The sequence below is a fragment of the Mandrillus leucophaeus genome, unplaced genomic scaffold (assembly GCF_000951045.1).
Source record: "Mandrillus leucophaeus isolate KB7577 unplaced genomic scaffold, Mleu.le_1.0 Scaffold698, whole genome shotgun sequence".
NCBI classification, from domain to species: domain Eukaryota; kingdom Metazoa; phylum Chordata; class Mammalia; order Primates; family Cercopithecidae; genus Mandrillus; species Mandrillus leucophaeus.
This window is the reverse complement of record NW_012107563.1, coordinates 647,953-668,035: the sequence shown is the minus strand read 5'-3', so window position 1 is coordinate 668,035 and position 20,083 is coordinate 647,953. Positions and strand designations below refer to the sequence as shown.

General features: G+C 37.5%; 1 protein-coding gene across 1 annotated transcript in view; it reads left to right on the top strand.

Moving 5' to 3' along the window:
• The first annotated feature begins 3,381 nt into the window (after positions 1-3,381).
• The window catches only part of LOC105527879 (T-lymphoma invasion and metastasis-inducing protein 2-like), a 564,729-nt gene continuing 548,027 nt past the window's right edge, over positions 3,382-20,083 (top strand). The window contains 1 exon segment of the mRNA XM_011964376.1: positions 3,382-3,440. Within this exon segment, the coding sequence (XP_011819766.1) occupies positions 3,423-3,440 (18 nt within the window). The 5' untranslated portion in view covers positions 3,382-3,422.

Genomic DNA, 20,083 nt, shown 5'->3' with positions numbered 1-20,083 from the left:
ATGAAAGTTTAATCCCATGACCACTACTTTCAATTCTGAAATGATGAAAGACTGAAGTTCAGGTTAGAATACAGGATTTCCTCAGAGTCAGTGGGTGAGCAGTTAACCGTAAGAGAATTACCAGAGCAAGCTATTGCAGTTGCTGCTGCTCTAAGATGGTGGCACTTGTAATGATTTAGCATTTCTTCCTAGTGAAAAGGGTCGCAGATTGAACTGCCTAAATCTGTGGATTACTTTGGGACTGCATTGATTGCTGGAATGCAGCAGTTTTATGTGAGCTGCATATCTATACTCAGTATTTAAGAATGATCACTGTTTGGAGGTCATTCTGGTAGGATCTTGTTCTATTTTTTTGTTTCCTTTTTTGTTTCTTTGAAAAGGGGTCGTGGGACAGTGGCAAGTGCACGACCCATTCTTTACTTTAGTTCGAGAGGGCATTTTAAAACATAGCAGATTGTTGTTGTTTAAGACTGAGTCTCTCTTGCCCAGGCTAGAGAGTGCAAGGACAGGATCATAGCTTACTGTAACCTCGAACTCCTGGGCTCAAGTGATCTTCCTGCTTCAGCCTCCTAAGTAACCAGGACTACAGGCATGTGCCACTATGCACACCTAATTTTTAAATTTTTTGTAGGGATGGGTGGGAGGTGTCAATATGTTGTCCAGGCTGTTCTTGAACTCCCGGCCTTTAATGATCCTGCTGCGTTGACCTCCCAAAGTACTGGGATTACAGGGGTGGGCCACTGTCCTGGCCAGATTCTTTTAAATTTTAAGTACTTCAAACAAACAAACACAGTCCCTTTACCATTAATCACACCTCAAAAAAGTTAACAGTTAATCTTTAACATAATGAAATACCAGTCAGTGATCTATTTTTTTCAGGTCCTTTGTATTGCTAGTGTATTACAATGTAGCCTTTCCCCCATGATCTATTTCTCTTGCTGCTCTGAATAGGCTAAGTGGGAAGATGTAGGACCAGATATGTAGGTTTGAGATATGTCAGAAGAGTAATTTCAGTTTAATTTCTGGATTTACCTTAGTTCATAAATTTAGAGGATTCTGTTACCTTTAATTGTCTTTAGGATACCTAAATTCTTAGTATTTTTTGTCTTTGGGATCCTTTCGGATAGATTAATCTTTAAACTATTCCAGGATGCAGGCTTTCCAGAATCAATTTAATATCCACTACATTTTTCTGTTCTATAAAGTGAACTCCCATCTCCGTTTTATTTTACTTCCAATTTTGTATTCAGTGTGGGTATTTTGTCTAACTACAGGACTTTTTGTAATTTCACCAACATCCGGTAGTAGACATGGGTTAGAAGAGAAAAGTAGAAAAGGTAGAGGGCATAATACAAACATGTGAAATTTGTTTTTAGTTTGTATATTTTTCCTTTGTCGACAGTTCAGGATAGGGAATTTATGGGAAGCAGCTATAAAACACTGCATTTGTCTTTTATTTTCATCTACCAGGGAATCTGTCTCTGCTTTTCCTTTCCTATTATCATTTTCTAGTGGGAGTTCTGGTTAATTCTGTCAGTCAGGCTGTATTTTTTTCTTTTTACCTTGTGAAAGTCCTTTAAAGATGTAGCATACTTAGTGTTATAAAGGAAGGAAGTCTTTCACTAACCCCTTTCTGCTCATATGAGAACCCAAGATCTAAATATCTTGGTAACTATTGATATTTTGGGCTGGATAATTGTTTGCTTGGAGAGCAGTCTTATGCATTCCAGGATGTTTACAGCATCCCTGGCCTCTATGCATTGGATGCCACTAGCACCTTCCACAATTATGACAGCCAAAAATGTCTCCAGACGTTGCTAAATGTTTCTTGCGGGGCATGGTGACCCTGGTTCAGAATCACTGATTTAGGTCTCCTGTTAAACTGTCTTAAAACACTGTGCTTTTTCTTCCAGTGATCATAGCAATTTTAAGTAATTTTAGTAGTCTTTACCACTAGACGATAAGCTCTATGAGGACAGTGACTATATTTCCTTTGTTTCATGTCCTTGGTTCATAGCACGGTATCCTAATACACAGTACATATGTAAAGATTTTTTTTTTTGAGACTGGGCCTTGCTCTGTCATCCAGGCTTGAGAGCAGTGGTGCCATCAGGGCTCACTGCAACCTCTGCCTCTCTGCCTCAAGCATTTCTCCCACCTCAGCCTCCTGAGTAGCTGGGACCACAGGCATTCACCTCCATGCCTGGGTAATTTTTGTGTTTTGAATAGAGATGGGGTCTTGCCATGTTGCCCAGGCTGGTAGGCGGGTATAGAACTGGTCTCAAGAGATCCACCCACCTTGACCTCTCAAAGTGCTGGAATTACAGGTGTGTGCCACCGTGCCCGGCCGCTAAGTAAAGATTTCTTGAATGAATAGATGCAATCCTAGGTAGCTAAATGACCTTGGCTACGGTAGTTAACATTTCTGAACATCTGGTTATTACTTTGGGGAGGAGAATTGGGGAGGGGAGTAGTCCATTGAAGATTCCAGTTAGTTTAGATCCATTGTGAGTTTTATGTTGTCTAGTAATTATGTTATTTTCATGTCTGATTTTGCTCTGTTTTTCTGTTTGAAATGACATATAGAAGTTTTTTTCTTACATTAAAAATAGAATACATGGATAATTGAAACTGATAACGGTTTTGAGAGACTGCATGATTTGAGAGAAATACACATCATTAAATATAAAAAAAATTTTGGGCACGATGGAAATGCATGTTTCGTGGAGTTCAGTTATTTCATTCTAGACTAGCATGGAGTTTGTTACAGTAATTTTGATTAACATTTAGGGAACTTTATAGCCCCAGTGTCCTAAAGAGTCATATTCTGTGATCACTTGCTTGCGTTTTTTTGAGACGGAGTCTCGCTTCTTCGCCCAGGCTGGAGTGCAGAGGCGTAATCTCGGTTCACTGCAACCTCCGCCTCCTGGGTTCAAGCAATTCTCCTGCCTTAGCCTCCCCGTTAGCTGGAATTACAGGCATGTGCCACCACACCCGGTTAATTTTTGTATTTTTAGTAGAGCCGGGGTTTCACCATGTTGACCAGGCTGATCTCGAACTCCTGACCTCAAGTGATGCACCCGCCTCGGCGTACCAAAGTGCTGGAATTACAGGTGTGAGCCACTGCGCCTGGCCCGTTTGCTTCTTTTTCAGAAGGGGTATAGGTGGCTTAGTGATAATATTACTACTTGTATGTACAATTTCAGATACCTGTTTCTAAGGCCAGTTACGCTGTTTTGGACAACTTCTAACTCATATGGTGTGAAAGAATGTAATCAACCTTGACCTTGAACACTGGCTGAGCTCCTGAACTTTTAAGTGAGCTCATTTTGTCTGGTTTTGTTTTCTCAACATCTTTCTCTACTCCTCTCTCTCAGGATTGTGCCTCTACTCCTGCTTGTACAGACTGCTTTTCCAGCAGCATGGACACAAGAAGCATAGTAAGATGATGATAACCCACATAAGGCAGGCCCTTTGGAATATGTTAGGTTTCAATTGGTAGTGGAATAGTATATTTGATTATATGGTTAGTACTTGGGAAGCAGAATGAAGTTTGTCACTTAGAATAGATTGGTAGTCTTAAAAGAGAGCGTCTAGGGAATAAGTTGAATTGCTTCACAAAAAATAGGTTAATTGGAGAAAAAAGTTTTATGCTCAATAGTGAGCATAAGTCATGTGTAAACTTTTGTTGTGTTTACTTGTATTCTGCTCCATGTGATTTTACAAAAGAAATAGAACTATTTGAGTGAATTGCAGACCTCTTAATTTAATAATGTACCTCTTAAAGAATTTCTTTGAACTATAAAATGACAGATTATTGACGTATATGCTATAGGAATAAACAAAGACTAAATCGAAATTTTGATTTTCTAATTATAGAGGCAGCAGATTATGGTAGAGGTACTATTGGTTATGAGAAATAAATGCTGATGAGAACTGTTTTTATAGCTTGTGATTTCTTACCTAAATGGATTCTGTCTCATATTTGATGGTAAACATGATGCATTTACTTCTTCTGATTTTGATTATATGCATTTATTTCGTCTTTCTAATTTTGTTTTATAAGAGTTTCTGATACAGCCATCCTTTAAACTTAAGGAATGCTATGTAAATGTATTAAAATACCTACTATAGGTCATGAAAAATCTCAGGAACTTTGACATTTATTTATTTAGTCAGAATGGGGACTAGGTTGCTCATGTTCTCTAAAGACAGTTTTGACTATTAAGTTGATGTATGCCAAATTTGTTTTTAAAATAATTCTGCAACTTAATGTAATTTATATTGATTGACTTGAAAGACCTAGGATTTCATTCTTTTATGCATGTAACTAATATTTAATGAACATGTATTGTGGCTTAGGGAGTTTTTTTCCATCTCCTGGGTTATAGTGGCAAACCAGACAAGCAGAAATCATGCCCTTTTGGAGCCTGTGTTGTTGTGATCCTTTTCCTTTTGTCTTGTTACCAGTTTGTGTATTGAACTTGCTGCAGAGCTGGAGAGGCTGTGCAGGCACTACTGACTCCAACATCGGTTCTTTGCTAAGGGCTATGTTGGTTGCAGCCTGATCTGTTCTTAGCATTTTGCCTCTTAGAGTCCAGATTGCCTGTCCACTGCTCAGAATAGAGACTGAGCAGGTAGACTTAGTTAAATGATTTTTCAAACAATGGGAAAATATGACTAGCTACATTCAGTTTTATACAAAATTGTCTGTTATATATGTTTTAAAATCTCCATTTGATATTTTGGAATCTTAACTATTTCTTATACAGATTTAAGGATGTTTTGTCAGCGAGAATCATTAGTCTCCACGTGCATATGATTTTAAAAAGCAACTATTGTTAAGTGGAGACCAAAGCCTTATGAATTTAGAAGAACAAACTAATAAGTATTTTCATTTTTAAAGCAAACGTTTAAGTATCTGAGAAAATTGATGTCCCTTTTATAAATATTTTCTGAATTTGATGTGATTCCTCAGGGTTCATTTGAGTAACTTATCAAAGAAAGACAAAATACTTTGCCATGTACTTTAGTGTGTAGAACTTGGGGAATAATATAACGATTTCTATACAGTGATCAATGTCTCAAAGGTTGACCAAGTCCTAGTTAATGGCTTTCTTTGATGTAGCAATGTTTTTGATACCATAAAGTTTTATGGTCAAGAAAAAATAGGCATAAGTGTTTGAATTTGTTGAAATATTTTAAATATATGAGTAAAATCCTCTGGAGTAAAAAAAAAAATTTTTAATCTTTTTTGCCCTTTGAGTTTTGAGTAAGTAATTTTGTTTTTTACAAATCAAAACATTATGTAGCAAATGTCTAGTTTCTGTAACAACTGCTCACTATGACAAAAATCTGTCTTACATATTTATGAAGTACTTTTAATTTGCCAAACATTTGTTAGAAGTTACCACTTTGCTGGGCGCAGTGGCTCATGCCGGTAATCCCAGCAGTTTGGGAGGCCAAGGTGGGTGGATTACGAGGTCAGGAGTTTGAGACCAGCCTGGCCAACATGTTGAAACCCCGTCTCTACTAAAAATATAAAAATTAGCCAGGTGTGGTGGTGTGCGCCTGTAATCCCAGCTACTCAGGAGGCTGAGGCAGGAGAATTTCTTGAACCAGGGAGAGAGAGGTTGCAGTGAGCTGAGATCACGTCACTGCACTCCAGCCTGGGCGACAGAGGAAGACTCTGGCTGGGTGGGGGTTGGGGGAGGGAAGTAAACCACTTTTTCAAAACATCTCATGTACACAAGTGTGTGTGCCTACTGTATACTTACAAAAATTAAAAAGAAAAAAGGTAGATATTAGAAAAAAGTGATCCACTTTATAATATGCAGTGTTTTATACTCTGCGCTCTTTTCTGCAGCCGTTATCATGTTTCCGTGGATCTTTAGTTTAACTCTGTGATAATGGTTAGATAGGGGTTATCCCATTTTACAGATAAGGAAACTGAGGCCGAACAGTTGTGATATTTCCAAGGAAATGCAGTTCTGTAAGCATTAGAGCAGGGATTAGAAGGACCTAGTTCTCAATCCTTGGTGCTAGATGTAAAGGAGAACCATCGTTCAATTTTTCATAGGTTTTTTTGGTTGGTGGTTTTGTTTTTACTGGTATAATGTCCAAATACAAATTTATTTTCTCATTTTTAATTTTTATGACTTCACATTCATAGAAAAATAGTAAGAATGATGAAGTTTTGTGTATACTTCATCCAGATTTCTCTACCTCCTGTAACCATGTTTGCTTTCTTTCTCTCTCTTCACATGCAAATGAAAATATAATTTCTTTTCTGAACATTTTGAGAGTAAATTCCAATTCATGGTACCCCTTACCTCTAAATAACTCTGTGTATATTTTAAAAACAAGCACATTTTATTTAACTGTAGTACAATGATCAAAATCAAGAAATTAACTTTGATACAGTACTGTTGTCTGTAGATCATATTCAGGTTTCACTAATCATACCAGTAATGTCCTTACTGGAGTAAATTCTACATCACACCTTAACGTTCTCTTGTCTTAGTCTCCCTTAATGTGAATTGATTGGTTACTCCTCTTTTCTTGTATGACCTTTGAGATGATATTTGATAAAAATAGGCCAGTATTTTTAGAATTGCTTTAATATTGATTTGCTGCTGCTTCATGATTAGGTTTGGGTTCTATATTTTTGGCAGGAACACTCCAGGAGTAATATTGTATTCCTCTCAATGTATGATATCAGGAATCATGTTATCCATGTATTCCATTAGTAGGGATGTTGAGCTTTTGTTTATTATTCTTTTTTAAAGAGACAGGGATCTTGCTCTCTTGGTCAGGTTTGAGTGCAGTGCTGTGATCATGGCTCACTGCAGCCTTGAACTTTTGGGCTTAAGCAGTCCTTTGACCTCAGCCTTCTGAGTAGCTGGGACTACAGGTGCACACCAACATGCCTGCCTAATTTTTTAGATTTTTAGTAGAGAGGAGGTCTGGCTATGTTGCTCAGGCTGGGGTGCTAATTTTTATCTGCAGGTTTCCCTACTGTATAGTTACTGTGTTTCCTTTGTAACTATTAATAGTATCTTCTGGGGAGATACTTAGATGCAAATATCTTGCTACTCGTCAAATTTTTACCATTTGTTTTAGCGTCTTCTCTGTTCTTAAATGAATCAGAACTAATGGTGATTGCCCAGTGGTGGTTTTCTGAGTCTATCATTTTTGTATTTATTAGTTTGCATTCTCTACAAGCTTTCCTATTTATATATGTAGGTGTATATTATATTAGTATGAACTCATGGTTTTTTTTTTTTTTTTTTTTTTTTTACGACAGAGTCTCACTCTGTCACCTGGGCTAGAGTGCAGTGGCATGATCTTAGCTCAGTGCAGCCTCCACGTCCCAGGTTCAAGCGATTCTTGTGCCTCCGCCTCCTGACTAGCTGGGGCTACAGGCACACAACACCATGCCTGGCTAATTTTTGTATTTTTAGTAGAGTCCAGGTTTTGCCATGTTGACCAGACTGATCTTGAACTCCTGGCCTCAAGTGATCCACCTGCCTCGGCCTCCCAAAGTGCTGGGATTACAGGCGTGAGCCACCGCACCCAGCTAAACTCATGCATTTTTTTATTATTAGTTGAGTTATCTTTATACTTTGATTGTCTCAGTTTTGACTAGGCAAGCTGGCTCCTTTGTCCTTTAGACAAAGGACATTATTTTTTGAGTTGTCTTATTCTCTAGTGTAATAAAATACTCCCGCCCCAGCCTGGGAATCAGCCATTTCTCTAGTTTCTTTTAGTTTATGTATATCTATCACTAGATAGAACTGTAAATTTTATATATATGTACATACATTCTTTCTCATCTGTTTTGTATCTGTTTATCTAAAAAGCCATGAATTCATCATCATATCTTCAATTCCAGTCAAATACAGTAGGGTTCATTCTAGCTTTCCTTCTTTCCAAATCTGTAATTTCTTTCTTTGACAGCAAGAAACCTGGCTTTTGTTATCTACAGTATATTTACTTATTATTTGTTCATTCCTGAAATACATAGAAAGTAGTTTCAGAATTGCTAAAGCCTATATCTGAAAACAAACCTATTAATTAGAGTTTAATATTTGTTTGTAATTCATTTTTTGTTTTTGCCTAAGGTTATGTAGTTAAAATACTATGTACAAACATTACTTGGTTAGTTTTTTCCCCCACTTAAAGTGGTTTTGCTATTAATTTGAAATACAGTTAGTTTCAAGTTTTTCTGTTTGTGTTCCATTTTGACTTTTTTCCTCTTTTCATCCTTGTCCTTGTTTGCTATTTTTTTAGTATGTGAAACATTAAAGATAAATTAACTTTAATCATTTACTTTTTCCTAGCTTCAACGTCATAACTACTTACGCTCTGATAAAAAACCAAAACAGCAAAGCATTTATTTAACGTTCTTCAGATAACATTCTGAATTTCAGGGGCTTAGATGTGGAGAAGGATTTAGGTAAGAGATCCAATAGTGCAGATTCTACTGATGGGTGAAAGAAAGTATATATTTAGAGAAAATTTATTCTTTTATGAGTGGAATCTCCAGTCCAGGGGGCAGCAAAATTTGTCTGTAGAGCATTAGTAAATATCTTAGGTGTTGTGGGCCTCTTTGTATATTCTTTGTCTTTTACAAAGCTTAAAATAGAGAACCGTCGGCTGAGTGTGGTGGTTTAGGCCTGTAATCCTACCACTTTGGGAGGCTGAGGCAGTCTGATCGCTTGAGCTTGAGCTTAGGAGTTCCAGACCAGCCTGGGCAATATTGTGAAACAGTATGTCTCTACAAAAAATATTAATACAAAAACATTAGCTAGGCATGGTAATCCATGTCTGTAGTCCTAGCTACTTGGGAGGATTACTTAATCCAGGGAGGTGGAGGTTGCAGTGAGTTGAGATTGTGCCACTTTACTCCAGCGTGGGTGACAGAGCAAGACCCTGTCTCAAAACAAAAAAAAAACCCCATGTGTATATATATATGCCATCCTTAGTTTGAGGGCCTACCAAAACAGGCCAAAGGCTGTACTTTGCTGTGCCCAGCAGTAAACTTAGAAACTTGAGAACTTGGTTAATAACATGCTACTTGTAAACGAGAATTATAATTGAGCATAACAGTATAGCTCATAAAGGCCTTATAGTGCTTATCTTAAATCAAAAACAGAGCAAACCCACTTGAAAAGCTGCCTGATGGAAATATTCAACACTTTTTTTGCATTGACCACGTGCAGATACTATTTTAGGCACTAGGTTTCAACAGTGTACAAAACAGACCAAATGAAAAACCAAAACAAGCCTCTGCCTTCGTGGAGTTTACATTCATTTGTGTCTATGTGTCTGTGTGTCTGTGTACGTGTACTAGAAATGCATGTTTCTTGTTTTTCCTCATTTAGTGCCATTTTATTTACTGAAAGTTGTTTACATTTTAATTGCAGAGAGGATTCTTGTTGTGAAAGTTGATTTAAAAAATTCAGCAAAGGGGGCAACATTTTAAAAGGTTAGCTCATTGCTTTCCATCCTTCCTTTTTTGTGAAGTATAATATTTATTTGAAACTGATTCTTAGTCATTATGATTTCAACGTGTTACTGCGCTAACTCACTAAAGGAAGACAATAAAATAAAACTGCACTAATTGGCACAAACAACCCATACCTAATTTAGTGATAAGTACATGTGCATTATAGACCTTTTAAAACATATTACATACATAAAAAGGCTTTAATAAATGATAACGAGAATGATTACTATCCAACATTGAGAGCTGCTGTGGATATAGCTGCTTATGTTATTTTCTTAAAATAGGGACAAAGTTTACTAATAGGGCTAGTATTTATTTACTAAATGTTAATAAAAGCTCAAGAACTGTTTACAGATTATCCATCTTGCCTCTGGCTGAATATCAGCACCTTTGAATAAAAATTGTCAAGATGAATTTTTACCATGTTACTTTTTTTTTTTTTTCTGAAATGATTTCTATGAGTGGTTTTTAAATTAGCCTTTGTAAGGATAATTAATATCTTTGTTTTTTTTTTAACATCAAGAAATAAGGTTTCAATTTTTATAGTAATTTCTGTTGAACAAGAAATTCCAAATTCTTATTCTCATTTTATGAGACAACTGAGAAGTTTTTAGAAGCCTGTCTCTGTTTTGATGGTAATTTCAAGAATGAAAGTTGTGAGCAACTTAGCCAAAGAGTAGTAAAATCCTAAAGGAGTTGGTTAGAGGCTGCAGCATCATTGTGCAAAATTCCCTAATCAGTACTTTGATTTATTTGCAAAAGCAAAGAATTAGATGTCTCAGTCCCCTTAGAGCTGTAACAGTTTATTAATTCCAAATAATCCTATGGGTGAAGGCCTATGAATAAAATCTCTTTTTTTTGAGACAGAGTTTAGCTCTGTCGCCCAGGCTGGAGTGCAATGGCTCCATCTTGGCTCACTGCAACCTCTGTCTCCTGGGTTCAAGCGATTCTTCTGCCTCAAGCTTCCTGAGTAGCTGGGATTACAGGCATGTGCCACCGTGCCTGGCTAATTTTGTATTTTTAGTAGAGATGAGGTTTCTCCTGGTTGATCATGCTGGCCTCGAACTCCTGACCTCAACAATCTGCCCGCCTCAGCCTCCCGAAGTGCTGGGATTACAGGCATGAGCCACTGCACCCAGCCTAAAATCTCTTGTTTTAGTAGTCCTACAGAATTGTTGATGTTTTCATTTTAATTACAAAACAGTTTTCAAATTGCTGTAATACAGTAAGAGCCTATAAAGGTTTTAATAGTAATAGCATCTGGTGGTTGGAAAGAGTGCATGGAAAGTTGCTGGTTGTTTGAGCTTTGTTACTTACTTGCCATCTGTCAGCCAATCCGCAAGGTAGTCCGCAACATTGTGTACCTACACAGCCTTTTCCTCAGAAAGCTCTTTCTGATGGGATGGGACTGGGAATATGATGAAAAGTAATGTGATGATCATTGTGATATGAAGAGTAATGGTGTCACCTATGTATATGTTGTGTACGTTCTACTGTGTACACTGTGATGTATACAGTAGAAAGGGTGCAGGCATTGTGTGCAAAACATAGAAGCTCATATTCAAGGAAATTGCAACTTTGGGTAGGGCATAGGGTAGGGAGAAGTGATTGGAGAATTAAGCCTGGGTTTTCTGATGAAGGGCCTTTATATAGCATGCATAGGATCACCTTCTAAATCAAAAGGGAATTGAGTGTCTGAAGGGCTTTAAATGAAAGCACAAGTTTTAAATTTGTTTTAGAAAAATTATTAGCATCTTTGTGGAGCAGGGAGGGGCAATGGCGGGATGAGTTTGGGATAGGAAGGTTAAATTAGGGAAGATGAGGGGCTCAACTAAAGTAATACTAATAGGGAGAAGAGGAAGGGATGACTGCAATAGAGTTTAGTAATAACAGGAAGATGGATATGAGGAAGATGGGTGTTGCCAAGGCTTTTGTTTAAGTGACTAGGTTGATTTAAGGGTATGATACCAGTCACTAAGATGGCCAAATCAGGGAGAGAAAGAAGATTGAGGAGAAAGATAATTTGGGGGGGATAGGGTAGATGGGGGATTTTTCTTTTTTTTAATATCCCACCAAGAATAAAAGAAAGATCCTCACTATGGAAAGAAGCTTAAAATCACCTTTATCTCAACCACCCAAAGACTATTATGGTTACTGTTTTGTTAGGTACAGTAGTTTTGCATCTTGATTATTTGTTGTCTGTGGAACATCAAGGTGGAGATACCTAGCTGGATATATGGGTTGGGCACCTGGAGAGAACAGGCTAGAAATGAAAATTGAGGGGACGGTATAGTTGTTCAGGGTGATAATACAGGAAAAGAAGAAAATCTAGCCTAGAGGAAGAATCTTGTAGAATCTTTTCATCCTCAGGTTTGTCCTCTCTCCCTCCCTTTCCCCCATCCCTATTATGTTGGGTTTGTGAGTATAAGACATTTAAAAGCAACTCTGCGTGAAGTATGCTCAATTTTAAATTCTGCCTGTACAACCAGTTGTTCTTGTATGTAATTAAAACTTTAGTAAATTGAATGGCCTGTGAATGAAATTAAGGATTCAAATTTTGTTTAATGAGATTTTATTAGAATTTCTTAACATTAAGCTCACTCATATTGTTCAGCATTTTATTTACTCTTAGTTACATAATTCTTTGCTTTACGTCTACTGTAAGCAATTGTGCACATGGAATTGTGCGTTTAAAGACTGTATCATTAGATATAGAACCTATGTTTATTTGGGAAATTCCAGCTAATACAATTTTGGTATTTTTTTGCAAAAAGCTTTATAAATGAATTATTCTTTTTCTTGTCCTCATTTTGGCCATTTCATTGTTAATAGTACTAAATTAAAAGGAGGTGAAACTTAGTTTTCATTTTGATGTTTACAAAAGACATGGGAATGAATTGAAATTAAAGGAAGGTGGACCGTGTGGATCCCAGGAAAATTAAAATGAAATCATTTTCATATATACACCAGTGTGTTTTTGTATTTTATTTTCTCCCATGGAGAATTGTTTCTGTTTTCTTTGATTTTAGAATAGGGTGGCTAAAGGCCATCACAAACATGTTATGCATTTGTAGCTATAGGAATAGTTGGTTATGGTTCTATAATTGGGTTCCCTGTTAACTTTCTTGCTTAAACCCGATATCTAAAAACCACCATTTTTTTTTTTTTTTTGGAGATGGAGTTTTGCTCTTGTTGCCCAGGCTGGAGTACAATGGCGTCATCTCCGCTCACTGCGACCTCCACCTCCCGAGTTCAAGCTATTCTCCTGCCTCAGACTCCCGAGTAGCTGGGATTTCACAGGCATTCATCACCCTGGCTGGCTAATTTTGTATTTTTTATTGTAGAGACGGGTTTCTCCATGTTGGTCAGGCTGGTCTCGAACTCCCGACCTCAGGTGATCCACCCGCCTCGGCCTGCCAAAATGCTGAGATTACAGGCATGAGCCACTGCGTCCGGCCAAAACTACACATTTTAGACCTGAAAGACATATCAGAAAGACTTTTTACAGATGAGGAATCAAGATTCAGAAATGATTAAACTTGTTCAGTCATACCTTTACTAGGTGCATATAGTTAGTGGCCTAATTAGAACACAGTTATATCCTCTTTGTTTACTGCTGTTTTATTTTCACTATGGATTTTTTGAGTGTGATCTTGGTAGTATTTATGTTTGGTGGAGGGAGGAGTGGGAATTGGTGATTCTTAATAGATTATTAATATTTCTTGTTAACTCTGGGACAGAATAAGGAGCATACTACTGTGCTGCTCCTCTCCTGCTCATAGAATAGGATTCCAGAGAAAATATGCTTTCCTTGGCAAGGAAGTATTTTACAGTAACACCCACTTGGCCAGCAGTTCTCCAGCAACTCACTCTGCAGAAAACTAAAAAGCCTTTGAGTCCAAAGCTCATGTATTTTGTACCTCTTTTTAAAGAGAGGAGTGTGGTTATTCTTTAAGTCTATATCCTTAATGTATCTGCAGTATATTTCTAATTTTCACATTTTAACAATGATGGCTACTTTGTGACTACTACATTTAGATTTTTGCAAACTACTGTTTAGAAGGTTCCTAGTAGAGGCCTTTTAAAGCCTGAAGAGGCTTCAAAATTAATATGGTTGCTGTAAAGTAACATGTGACAGATGACAGTTGGTTGCTAGGAAGGAGATGGTGGTTTTATCATTTATAAAATGAGATTAGATAAGATGAACTTTAGGATCCTTTATGTACTAATCCTGATAAGCAAGTTTTCTAATTAATCTTTTCTTAGCCTCATTTAAAAATAGAAATAATGGTATATTTCCTGACTACCTGTCAGTTGGTTTGAATATTTAAAAATCTAATAATTTTATAAAGTCTTTGGAAAGCTAAACATCTTTTACTCTATTAGGGAATACTAGGAATTTTAATTTTTTTTTTTTTTTTTAAGAGGCTGCAACTGGGGAACATGTAGTGTCATTGTGGATATCTCAGTTGCCCTGGAAAGTATCTTCATATTATAACATAATTTAATAGTGGGTAAAAGTTATAGAGACTATGAGTTGTAAAGAATGTGCTAGATTATGTTCAGCATATGTTTCAAGTTGGGGAAATAGTTGAACGAGACTTTTGAACAGCAGACAGTTACAAAATACAGACTGTAATGTGTTTTGCTTGTTTGTGTTTTTGAGATGGAGTCTCACTCTGTTGCCCAGGCTAGCATGCAGTGGCGCAATCGTGGCTTGCTGCATCCTCCACCTCCTAGGTTCAAGCGATTCTCCTGCCTCAGCATCCAGAGTAGCTGGGATTATAGGCACTTGCCACCGTGCCTCGCCAGTATTTTAGACTAATATTATTACTGGTCATCAGTTAAAAGAATTTCATTGTTTTATTAATAAACCCAGCAAGGCTTTGAAGAACATCAGTTTTAAGCAGTAAAAAGGAGTACAGTTTTGTTTTTTTTTTTTAAACCAGAAAGTATAAAGTGGGCCGGGCACGGTGGCTCACTCCTATAATCCTAGCACTTTGGGAGGCTGAAGTGGGCGGATCATTGAGGTCAGGAGTTCGAGACCAGGCTGGCCAACATGGTGAAATCCGGTCTCCACTAAAAATACAAAAATTAAGTCCTGGTGCGGTGGCTCATGCTTGTAATCCCAGCACTTTGGGAGGCGGATCATTGAGGTTGGGAGTTTGGGACCAGCCTGGCCAATACGGTGAAACCCTGTCTCTACTAAAAAATACAAAAATTAGCCAAGTGTGGTGGCGCATGCCTGTAATCCCAGTTACTCAGGAGGCTGAGGCAGGAGAATCACTTGAACCTGTGCGGCAGAGGTTGCAGTGAGCCAAGATTGCAACTCTGCTTCAAAAATAAATAAATAAATAAATGTATGAAGTGTCTGTTTTGCATATATACGTGTATACAATGTACATACTTGTAATATTTATACATATTTATAAAGAAAGATGCATATAGACAACTCTGAAAGGTGGCCTACCAGCCATTTAACAGCGGTTATTTCTGAAGAAAGCAGTAGGTGGATAGGGTGCAGTGAATGAGACCTTTGAATAGTTTAATTTTTTTCACAGTGAGCATTTATTACCTTATTATTATTATTAATTCGAGTTGAACTCTCACTCTGTCACACAGGCTGGAGTGCAGTGGCATGATCATAGCTCACCGTAGCCTTGAACTCCTGGGCTCAAGTGATCTTCCCCCCTCAGCCTTCCAAAGTGTTGGAATTATAGATGTGAGCCACTGTGCCTGGTCTCCATATTGTTTTTGTAATATTTTCTCCAAACCCAAACAGTACGTGTCTTAGCCATTAGGAGAAAGGTGGAGTGAGTCTATTTTAATACTGCTTGAATTAAATCACTTAGAGAAAGGTAGCTTTCACGTTAAGAGTTTGAAGATCCTTAAGCCCTGTTGAGGTCTGCTTCAAATTCATGTTTAAATGCAGTTTATTTAGCTGTTACTTGATCAGAAGACTCAAAAACTTTATAATCTTCTGTTTTTAAAGTCTTCTTGGTTTTTAGATTGGTGCTATTAAATGGTGTGTCACCACAGTCATCCATCATCTGATTCGGTGACGTTGCTAGCTAGTGGACTTTTTGTGTTGTTTTTGGAAACTAGACTACATCTGAGTGCCTAGGTAGTTAGAAGAACTGGGTTTGAGACACAGTTCCATAACTTACAACCTCGTTGATTTTAGTTAAGTCACTTAACCTAATTTTATACATTTATAAAACGAGAATAGTAAATAATCTTATCAGGCCATTCTGAAAGCAAAAACAGTTGGGATAGTGTTTAATAATTGACAGTGGACCTCACAGATGAAAAGTATATTACTGTCTTTATCATTTTTCTCATGCAGCTCTCTCTTTCAAATTTTTGTGTTGGTTAGTCTCATTTCTGAAATGGTTTTACCCTTAGGCCTCGTAGGCTTTTCTTCTTCTTCTTCTCCCTTTGTTATTTAGTTTTCAGTATTTATTCCTTATCTTTTCAACTATTCTCTTCAGAAATTACTTGTATTTTTAAATTTTCTCTTTTGGGATTCAGTTTCATATCTTCAAGGTATTTTGTTTACATGTGCATTTGAAATCATTGTTGTCACCTCATGTCTAAACTTGCCTTTCCTCCACAAATTTCTTACTTTTAGACTTTTTTTTTTTATCATTAGTAAAATCATGTTCATAAATACTCAAGAGTTGAAAACTTGGAATTATTTTAAATGCCACTCTTTCATCCATATCTTTGTCAGTCATGAAATCTAATGAATTATTTTTTTTTAAATGTATAGTTTGCATCCTTCTCATTGTTTTTATTCTCAGTGTTAACACTTTAGCTCTTATCCTCATCACTTCTCCTTTGGTTTGTTGCAGTCAGTTTTTAATTGGCTCCTAATTTACTATACTCTTTTTCTCTAGTTCCTATAGAACTAGATATTTTAGATTATTAGATTATTATTATTGTTGTTATTTTTTTGAGACAGAGTCTCGTTGTGTCGCCCAGACTGAAATGCAGTGATGTAATCTTGGCTCACTGCAACTTCCACCTCCTGGGTTCAAGCGATTCTCGTGCCTCAGCCTTCCGAGCAGCAGGGATTACAGATGTACACCTCCATGCCCGGCTAATTTTTTAATTTTTAGTAGAGATGGGTTTTTGTCATGTCCAGTCTGGTCTCGAACTCCTGACCTCAAGTGGCACTCCCGCCTTGGCCTCCCAAAGTGCTGGGATCCCTGGCCCAGATTATTAGATTAATTTTTATTATTATTAGTTTTAATAGTGATTTTGCTTGAATCACTTTGTATTTCTAAAAACCTTTCAGTTTCCCCTTGCCTTCAACTGTACAGGTTCCTGAGCTATGGATTTGAGACTTTATATAAGATTATTTTATAAGACTGTAAATAGGAATATGCTTATTATATACAGTGCTTATAAATGATGCTGCGAAACAGGAAGATTTACTGTATGCAAAGCTATGCATTATATATTCCCACTTGTGTATCTTGTTGGTGTAGGAACTCAGTGATTTTGTAGTAGGAAAGCACAGAGTTCTGTTGAGATTCTAATACATTTCCATTAGGAAATAGCCGCCTCTTAACTTTTTTGTAAATCACTGTAAAGAAAGATTTATTGATGAGTATGTTATAAATGTAAATAGTGTGGAAGCGGAATAATAGGTGTAACTGGAATGCTGTTTTCCCAGTCAGTCTATTTCACTTAGATTTTCTTGTTAAACTTTGTGCTTGTGGTTTCTAACTGGATGTTTATTTCACTTATATATCCCTCCCCCGTTATTTTTATTTTGACATTAAATTATGTCATCAGATCTCGTGTTAATGAGGAAAATGTTTGAGGTCCTAAATACCACTTGTGTATACAGTATTATTTCTCTGTTAAATGCATATGGGAGTGTGAGGAGAGAATAACAAAGATGCTGTGTCACTAATAGTTAAGTTTAATACATGTATTTTGAATTAGTGTCTCTGCAGAATTACTTGTGATTACATTTTAGAGATCTTTGAGATCATTATTGAATTGTCAAAAATCTCGAAAGGCTGAGAACTCACCATATTATAATAATGATATGTATATCACTCTCCTCCTCTACCTCAGTAGATTGTTAGATAAATGGAGGTGAGGGTCTTCATGTTATTTTTTGTTTTCTGAAGGGCAGAATATAGTGCTGTTGTTCACTAGTTAGATGAATATTGGCTTGGCCTGTTAATCAGCTGAATTTGGTTTTGTATTCCCCAATTGTTTAGTTGTTTTTAGTTGATTATACCTTGATAGTAAAACTATTTGAGTAAGAACGTGGATGATTAACTCTCAAATTTATATGTTGTATACGAGGTTGATTATTTTATACTATAACAAATGATATTGGGGATTATTTCAGAGTGAAACATTCTGTTGCATTGAAATATATTCTTTAGGCTGGATGCTGTGGCTCATACCTGTAATCCCAGCATTTTGGGAAGCGGAGGAGGGCAGATCTCTTGAGCCTCAGGAGTTTAAGACCAGCCTGGGCAACATAGTGAAACCCATCTCTACAAGAAATACAAAAAAGCTGAACATGTTGGTGCATTCCTATTGTCCTAGCTACTGGGGAGGCTGAGGTGGATCGCTTGAGCCTGGAAGACGGAGGTTGCAGTGAGCTGAGGTTGCACCACAGCATTCCAGCCTGGGTGACAGACTGAGGCCCTGTCTCAATAAATAAATAAGTTCTGGTTTTTTTTTTTTTTTTTTTTTTTTGCCCAGGCTGAAGTGCAGTGATGCAACCTCTGTCTTCTGGGTTCAAGCAGCCCTCCTGAGCAGCTAGGACTACAGTTGCACGCCACTACGCGCGCTAATTTTTATTTTTACTAGAGATAGGGTTTTGCCATGTTTGCCAGTCTGGTCTCAAACTCCTGGCCTCAAGTGATCTGCTTGCCTTGGCCTCCCAAAGTGCTAGAATTTTAGGCATGAGCCACCGTGCCCGGCCAAGAAGTATGTTTTTTATACCTATGAATATTGGCATAGGATTATAGGTACAGGATTGCAGAACTTGTCAAAAAGTTCTGAGGGAAAAATTAAGATAAATTTTCATCATCAGCCACGGCTTTGGCATTCTACTTTTTTGAGTAAAATTGATCTGCTCTGTTCAAGTGAACTTAAGTGTAAGAAAGCTGGATAAATTTCTTTTGCTAGCTCGTATTTGGTTGCCTGATTACCTTTGAAACTTTTTATTAAACTACTGTATCAAAGTCAAATCATCACATACTTGAATACCTAATATGTAACACATTGTGGAAGATATTTAAAAACACTTTTATTGGCTGCTACTTATTGAGGTTTATCAGTTAAAGTCAAAGTTTTCCAAAATGGGTGGATTGATGGAAAGATAGGATGGATAGATGGAAAGATAGGATGGATAGATGGAAAGATAGGTAGATCTGTGTGTCTGCATATGTGTGCACACACAGACATACACATGTACATATGCCACTGGATGATTATAACTGCTTTAAAATGTTTGATAACTCCATCATCTGTGTCATCTTGGGATTGGCATTTGTTGATTGTTTTTTCCCTCAAGCAGTGGAAAGATTCCCTGGTTTATGTGAAGTAACTTTCACTTTTTTTTTTTTTTTTGAGATGGAGTCTTACTCTGTCACCCAGGCTGGAGTACATGCAGTGGCATAGTCTTGGCTCACTGCAACCTCTGCCTTCCAGGCTCAAGTGATTCTCCCATCTCAGCCTCCTCAGTAGCTAGGACCACAGGTGTGTGCCACCACTCCCAGCTAAGTTTTCGTATTTTTGGTAAAGACAGGATTTCACCTTGTTACCCAGGCTGGTCTTGTAATCGTGGTCTCAAGCAGTCCGCCTGCCTTGGCCTCCCAAAGTGCCGTGCATACAGGTGTGAGCCACTGTGCCCTGCCAAGTTTCATTTATATGCTGGCGACATTTTTAATATTATGTTGTAAGATTTCATCAGAATCCTCTGAAGGATGTTGATTTTTGTTTATCAGGCAGTCAGTTTGGTTAACTTCAGGATGCGAGTTCTGTCTTGCCATTTTGTGGTGGTTCCAGTGTCAGTTCAGTTCTCAAAGCATTTCTTCTCTTCAGGTGTGCACAGCATACTTTCCACTCCAGTTAGTTTAGGAATTGGGCAGTGGTTTCTGTGGATTGTAGTTCAAAGAGCTGTGCTTCTTTGGGTCTGTTTCATGCAGGCATAATTCTAAGATGAGGCCAGAACGTAGTTCATACACAAAATTAGGGGATCCTCTTCTCTGTCTCTTTCTAGGATTCCCATCCGTTCTCCAGATGCCAGTGTTCTTTTTTCCCTGTTTCTCTGGCCAAAAAGTCATGTTTCTTTCCAAGCTCAGCCTTCAGAGTGAAGTAGTGAAAAAGAAAAATAGGAACTCTCACCCTTCTTTGGATAATAGAGACCCCTGTTTCCTCTTCCATTAGCTACAGATGGATCTTCTCAAGATTTTAGGTGCTAGTGTGGTAACAGAGTCTGCCCTCAAACCCTTGGCAAGGCCAGAAGTAAAAAGGAAGAAGGGGAAACATTTTTGTTTTTTCCTTCCCTCCTCCTCCTCTACAGCATGGAGG